The sequence below is a fragment of the Tachysurus vachellii genome, chromosome 5, assembly GCF_030014155.1.
Source record: "Tachysurus vachellii isolate PV-2020 chromosome 5, HZAU_Pvac_v1, whole genome shotgun sequence".
NCBI lineage: Eukaryota > Metazoa > Chordata > Actinopteri > Siluriformes > Bagridae > Tachysurus > Tachysurus vachellii.
Window position 1 is genome coordinate 29,825,371 of NC_083464.1, and position 7,500 is coordinate 29,832,870.

The 7,500-nt window shown below is 42.0% G+C and overlaps 1 protein-coding gene across 1 annotated transcript in view; it reads left to right on the top strand.

Moving 5' to 3' along the window:
* pck2 (phosphoenolpyruvate carboxykinase 2 (mitochondrial)) overlaps positions 1-4,943 on the top strand; it is an 8,054-nt gene extending 3,111 nt beyond the window's left edge. Inside the window, exons 2-10 of the mRNA XM_060871031.1 lie at positions 1,129-1,341; positions 1,600-1,784; positions 1,968-2,174; positions 2,810-2,997; positions 3,101-3,263; positions 3,359-3,574; positions 3,658-3,795; positions 3,871-3,966; positions 4,065-4,943. Of these exons, the coding sequence (XP_060727014.1) occupies positions 1,129-1,341; positions 1,600-1,784; positions 1,968-2,174; positions 2,810-2,997; positions 3,101-3,263; positions 3,359-3,574; positions 3,658-3,795; positions 3,871-3,966; positions 4,065-4,534 (1,876 nt within the window). The 3' untranslated portion in view covers positions 4,535-4,943. The remainder of the gene's footprint in view (positions 1-1,128; positions 1,342-1,599; positions 1,785-1,967; positions 2,175-2,809; positions 2,998-3,100; positions 3,264-3,358; positions 3,575-3,657; positions 3,796-3,870; positions 3,967-4,064) is intronic.
* The last annotated feature ends 2,557 nt before the right edge of the window (positions 4,944-7,500 follow it).

The window sequence follows — 7,500 nt, forward strand, 5'->3', positions numbered from 1 at the left end:
AACACACTGGGCCAGCTAACCAATCTAAGCCCATTGCTATTTTTGAGGGACTTGCTTTCATAGAACCCAAACCATCAGACCGTTTTACAAGGAGGGACAGAGCAGTGTAGAATAAAGGTAAAATAAATGAAAAATAATGCAATTTTTTAAAAAACGAAGCATGTTACAGTGCACCCCACAAACACAATCAAGCCTTCGAAAAAACGTGTTTTACAACCCCTTTAATCACTCAAATAAGTTAGAGAAAATTGACACAAGACTCATTGAGGATTATTTTTTGTATGTTTGTGGAGCTCAGAGTGCAGAACGACAAACTCTACGTTCTTTCCTTCTGTCTCTCTCACTTTCTTAATTCCATTGAAATCTGTGTATTATTAAAAAATGTATTACAACTTTTTTGTACTATCATTACTTTAATTTTTTCCCCTCCATATATCACATCTATCTCTTACTACTGCATTTGTTTGGTTGCCTAAATGAACTTTCCCAGTCTTTTCTTTCTTTCTTTCTTTCTTTCTTTCTTTCTTTCTTTCTTTCTTTCCCTCCCTCCCTCCCTCTGTGTCAGCCTCTCCTGTGCGATGGGTCATGGACTTGTGTGTGCGTTTTGCGCAGCAGTTAAGCAACATAGTTCTAGATGTTGGGTAAGAAATGTTCTTGGAACTGAGCCAAGTGATGTTTAAAGCTCAGTTCTTTGCCTGTGTTTGTGTGAGAGAGCGAGAGCTTTAAAGTTCCTCTGTGACGCTCATTCCTCTCATCTACATAAACGTGTGTGTGCATGCATGCATGCGTGTGTGTGTGTGTGTGTGTGTGTGTGTGTGTGTGTGTGCATGTCTGCATTAGAGACTGTAGTTTAACTTTTATATACAGTATCTGTGTTTTCCAGTCAGTCTGTACTGTGTGTTGTCTTCGTCTGGATCGCTTGCCATGAATTCCTTGCGATAGAACGTTGTTTGAACCCTGATAAATAATATTGTGTTTTTAAATTCATTCTATTGACTTCATATTAACACAGCCCATGTAACTGCACTTTCATCTCTCAGCATGTCAGTGGTCTACATCATGTGACACTGGAACAGTCCTGGGTTGCATGAAGCAGTTAACGTGACATATTTGTGTCCGTATCCTCAGGTGGGATGTTTTGGGTGCCGCATTCGGGGTCCGCTCTCTGGCCAGCATCCCTTCTCTCCCCAAAGCCGTGGCGGAGTTCGTGTCGGACGCCGTGGCAGAATGCAAACCCTCTCGAGTGCACTTGGTGACCGGCATGGCCGAGGAGACGGCGGACATTTTGGCTGGCTTGGAAAAAGAAGGAATGGTGAAAAAATTGCCCAAGTATGAGAACTGGTGAGTGATGAAAGCATACAGGTGATTTTAATAACCGGAACATATTTAAGCAGGTGCAGGTGAACTTTGTGTCAATGACAAATTATTAACATCATGAAATGTCTGACGACGAACGAGTTCCTGTCATCGCTAACGTTCCATCAGCTATAAACCTGTTTCTTAAATTGCAGGAATGCATTATAGAGTAAACACCTGAATCGATGAACGAACAAATTACTTAGTCATGATTCATAAACCTGCCGTGTCACTGTGTCACAGCTGGCTGGCTCGTACAGACCCCAAAGATGTGGCTCGCGTGGAGAGCAAGACGGTGATCGTTACTAAGCACCAGAGAGACACAGTTCCCATTCCCAGCAACGGCGTGAAGAGTCAGCTCGGCAGCTGGATGAGCGAGAGCGACTTCCAGAAAGCCAGAGCAGAACGATTCCCTGGCAGCATGTCAGGCAGGTCCCCCTGAGTAATTCTCCAAACAGCGACCATTTTGTTTTGGTTTTATGTATTGCTTTAACACTAGGAACCTCATGAATGTAGTTTTTTTTCAGAATTCATTGTTCAGTAATGAACGGTGTGCTTATATTAGGCAATAAACCCAACCACGTCTTCTCTTTGTCCTTATCTTACTCCAGGTCGGACGATGTACGTGATCCCATTCAGCATGGGTCCGGTGAACTCCTCTCTAGCAAAATTTGGCGTTCAGTTAACGGATTCTCCGTATGTGGTGGCCAGCATGGGAATAATGACCCGCATGGGCTCGCCGGTCCTGGAGAAACTGTCAGAGGGGGCGGAATTTGTTCGCTGCCAGCACTCGTTAGGTCGACCTCTACCACTTAAAGGTATCAAGCTTTCGTTACTGCATCGCTTCTCGATTCACTGGTCTTTCTCTTTGTGTAACCTTGTATTTACAAAATAAGCATTTGTTCAAGATTTGATTTAAAAATTAATTTACAACATAAGGGGGGCACGGTGGCTTAGTGGTTAGCACGTTCGCCTCACAACTCCAGAGTTGGGGGTTCGATTCCCACATCCACCTTGTGTGTGTGGGGTTTGCATGTTCTCCCCGTGCCTCGGGGGTTTCCTCCCCCGGTACAAAGACATGCATGGTAGGTTGATTGGCATCTCTGGAAAATTGTCCGTAGTGTGTGATTGCGTGAGTGAATGAGAGTGTGTGTGTGTGTGTGTGTGTGTGCCCTGCGATGGGTTGGCACTCCATCCAGGGTGTATCCTGCCTTGATGCCCGATGACGCCTGAGATAGGCACAGGCTCCCTGTGACCCGAGGTAGTTCGGATAAGCGGTAGAAAATGAATGAATGAATTTACAACATAAACCAACAGACACTGTTGCTTTTTTTGTGGTAAACTTTTCTCAACGTTGGTCTCAACTACACGATTAAAAAAACCTACATTTTAAATCTATTTCTCAAAACCTGGCTAATAGATTCTTGTTTTTTTCCTCCTTGTGGGTTCTCAGCTCCGTTGATAAATCAGTGGCCTTGCAATCCAGACAAGGTGCTGATTTCACATCTCCCAGATAGCAGGCAGATCCTATCTTTCGGGAGTGGATATGGCGGGAATTCCCTTCTGGGAAAGAAGTGTTTTGCACTTCGTATTGCTTCTCGCATTGCCAAAGATGAAGGCTGGCTAGCTGAACACATGCTGGTGAGTAAAAACGCGTAGATCTGCCGTGTCTTACTGACTGAAATGGAAGCTTGTTTGTTTCTGAGAAGTTTTTTTTTTTCTCTTTCTACATTTCTCTTTTTAGATTCTAGGAATCACAAATCCTCAGGGTGTGAAGCGATACATTGCGGCAGCTTTCCCAAGCGCTTGCGGCAAAACCAACTTGGCTATGATGAAGCCGACACTTCCAGGTTGGAAGGTTGAGTGTGTAGGAGACGATATCGCCTGGATGAAGTTCGACAGTCAGGGTGAGAAGTGTCTCGGAACGTCCGAGCTCCTTATCCATTTCGCTTGTGTTTTGTAAACACACCTCCTGCCACTGAGAACAGATGTTATTTCGCAGGTAAACTCAGAGCCATCAACCCAGAAAACGGTTTCTTTGGCGTGGCTCCTGGTACGTCTATGAAAACCAATCCTCATGCCATGGAAACTATTTCGAAGAACACGATATTCACAAATGTGGGTGAGACGAGTGACGGCGGTGTTTGGTGGGAGGGTCTTGACCTGCCGGCGCCTTCCATCACTCTGAATGACTGGCATGGAAATTTATGGAATCCTGGTAATATTATAAATTATTTTTATTCTCATTATTATTAATATAAACTTATTCGTCACACAAGTAAAACAGGCAATACTTTACAGGTGATTCAAAACCCTGTGCGCACCCAAACTCGAGGTTCTGCACCCCTGCGTCCCAGTGTCCCATCATGGACCCCATGTGGGAGAGTGACGAAGGAGTACCAATAGATGCCATCATCTTTGGTGGCCGGAGACCAGAAGGTGATAGAAGTTTACGTTTTTTTTTTCGTTTTGTTTTTCTTACCTGTGATAACATCTATCTGTTCATTTTCACAGGAGTGCCGCTTGTGTACGAATCATTCAACTGGCAACATGGAGTGTTTGTTGGTGCTGCCATGAGATCAGAATCTACAGCAGCTGCAGAACATAAAGGTATCTCTAGTTTCTGGCCAATCAGAATCCAGCCTTTTACACAGCACTGCTGTCTAACTAGAAATGAACTGTACCAAACTGTATCTTGTGTGTCACAGGTAAAGTGGTCATGCACGATCCTTTCGCTATGCGTCCGTTTTTTGGCTACAACTTTGGTGACTACCTGAGCCACTGGCTGAGCATGGAGACGAGGAAAGGACCCACGCAGCTCCCCAAGATCTTCCACGTCAACTGGTTTCGGAAAGATCCGCAGACCAAGTCCTTCCTGTGGCCTGGGTTCGGTGAGAACTCCCGAGTGCTCGAGTGGATCTTCCGACGCTGCGGACGCACCAGCGAAGACGAGGCGGCCAGAAAAAGCATCATAGGATGGTTACCTAAGGAGGGCGCCATCAACACACAAGGCCTTGGCGAAAAAGTCAATATGGAGGCACTCTTTGACGTTCCTAAACCTTTCTGGCAAAAAGAAGCCCAAGAGATAAAAGCCTACTTCACGCAGCAGGTGGGAGCTGACCTGCCCAAGCAGCTAGAGGCAGAGCTAAGGGCGCTCGAGGAGAGAGTCAGGGATTGAAAGATGAGGACTTGATGTTTTAAAATACACTACTTTAATATGTTTGCTGTATCGTGCAAGGCAGTTTGAGCATGAGTTGGGGAAGTAACTAATCTTTTTACAATCCTGCAATAATAATAATAATAATAATAATAATAATAATAATTATTATTATTATTATTATTATAATTATAGTAATAATTATAATAATGAAATACACCAGCCACATAAAGCTAAAACTTATTCAAAGTTTTTCATTGGCCTATTGTCTTGATGCAATACAAAAATCATCACCTTGAGGTTTACTTGAGTTTGATATTCAGTGATGGGCATCTTAAAAGCCATTGGACCAAAAAAACTGTTTAAGAGACTTATGAAAAGGCTGTGAATGCATTTACTTGACCTGACTGAATAAACCGCTGAAAATCTCTTTAGTCTTTAATTTTAATGCATTGAAGTGATGCTCATGTGCCTTTCATTCATACATTATTATTCATTCATTCATTCATTCATTCATTTTCTACCGCTTATCCGAACTACCTCGGGTCATGGGGAGCCTGTGCCTATCTCCGGCGTCATCGGGCATCAAGGCAGGATACACCCTGGACGGAGTGCCAACCCATCGCAGGGCACACACACTCTCATTCACTCACGCAACCACACACTACGGACAATTTTCCAGAGATGCCAATCAACCTACCATGCATGTCTTTGGACCGGGGGAGGAAACCGGAGTACCGGGAGGAAACCCCCGAGGCACGGGGAGAACATGCAAACTCCACACACACAAGGCGGAGGCAGGAATCGAACCCCCAACCCTGGAGGTGTGAGGCGAACGTGCTAACCACTAAGCCACCGTGCCCCCATTATTATTATTATTATTATTATTATTATTATTATTATTATAATTATTATTATTATTATTATTATTATTATTATTATTATTATTATTATAGGGATTAGTCAGAACACACAGATGATGCTGTATATTGTGTGATTTTGTTCAGGATAATATTTCTGCTTGAAGATTCAACCAGTTGTAACTCCTTTGCAGAAGCAGACAGACTTTTTCCCCTTGACTTCAGATTTAACTAGAGATTAGGATCTTATCCATATATCCATCCTTTTTCTTTTCACACTAAACTGACCTTGAAATCTATTTTGGGAGAGCTCTGTTGCTCGCACAACCAGGTTCCGTTCGATGTTCCAGCAGCATTTCAAAAAGTACAATGAACTGTTAAAGAAAAAGTGTTTCTTCTGGTGCGTTCAAAATCATTTTTTTGCTTCTCTTCAGTTTGCATAAAGTCAAAACATACTTCCTCTTAAAATACTCTTTCCTCTTTTTACATTTACATTTACATTTACAGCATTTGGCAGACGCCCTTATCCAGAGCGACGTACATAAGTGCTTAAATCTCTAACATTGAATACATTAATGCTGGCTCACTAAGTTACATACTTAAGATACCATGAGTTTAAAACATTTGTTCAAAGTTACAATGAAAAAGTGTCAAAGGGTGTTTTTTTTGTTTTTTTTTTAAAATTCAAAAGATAAGGAAAGAAGTGCTAGTTGAAGTGTTTCCTGAATAAGTAGGTCTTCAACCGCCGCTTGAAAATAGCCAGTGACTCAGCTGTCCGGACCAGCTGTTTTTCTTATTATTAAATGTGCAGCCATGTTCCTATCCCTCTGGCAGATTTACGAAGTTCACCAAATGTTTTTTCTCTTTTTTTTTTCTTTCTTTCTTAAATTTGACCCTTTCTCACCTTTTATTTAAACCTCTGCAGGGTTCTCATGTTTTGAAGACAGGCAAGCGTGACAGCCCAAGAAAAAAAAAAGCAAAGAAAAAAAAACAATAATGGGGGAGTTGTTGTTTGGTAAGGATCACTGATCGCATTTTGTTTAGTTTCCATTTATTAATTTGTGTGTGTGTGTGTGTGTGTGTGTGTGTGAGAGAGAGAGAGAGAGAGAGAGAGAGAGAGAGAGAGAGAGATTATGACTGGTGTTGTTTAAGTGTTTGTTGTCTTTTTGGACTCCTTTATCATTTGTAATGTTGCTCCCATATAAAACAGTTCTGCTCAAGCCCAGACATTTTTAGGGTCATGATTGAGGACAATGTCCCGTCCAGTGACAAGCTGTTTCGTGTTTGTTCAAACCGACCATCGAAAATACCCTCGCTAATGAATGTTTTTTTTTTCATTGGTTGTTGCGTTAAATCTTATCCAGATAGTGCTATTTTTCTGATTGGCTCTTGTGTAGCCTCTTTTTTTGATTGGCTGATAAGTGTCAGGATCAACTAAGAGCTCCAGGGGAGACACGCTTGATTCCTGCCCGGTTCCATAGAGACAGCGGTGCGGACAGATACATTTTGGGTGCTGCGGCTTATTAAATATATGATAAATAGTCAAAAAGTTTTTCTGCGTGAGAAATACGATGTGTGGAGGGAGAGAGTGACAAAAGTCCGACATGAGTGACTGTCACTCTCAATGTGTGACACTTGACAGCCCTGCCTCTGTGAAACAAGAAGTGTGTAAAAGCCACCCCCATCCTCCATGTTCCAAACAAAAATAATGAATATAAGGTTTCATTGTGGCATCCCTATTTTCTTCACATCTTATTTGTGAGGTAACAAATGTTTTAAAAGAGTATTTAGTATGTTCATGAAGCTTAGTGTAACAGCACCATCACTTGCCTTCTAAAAGTTACACAGGAATACACATAAGAAGCTAAGCTGTAGGCTAACTGCTAAGCAGAGTGTTAGCTTCAAACAGCCAAACACGTGATTACGCAGGAGGACACGCCCCTAATGTTACTCTACAGTGAATAGGTTAATATCTTACAGTCCACATCTGTGACCTTTCATTTTTTATGTCGTTATTTTTTCCAGCTTAAATGTGTTTGGAGAGAAATTGAAAGTCGAAAAACTGGGTATACATTAGCTAGAAATAATAATAATAATAATAATAATAATAATAATAATAATAATAAT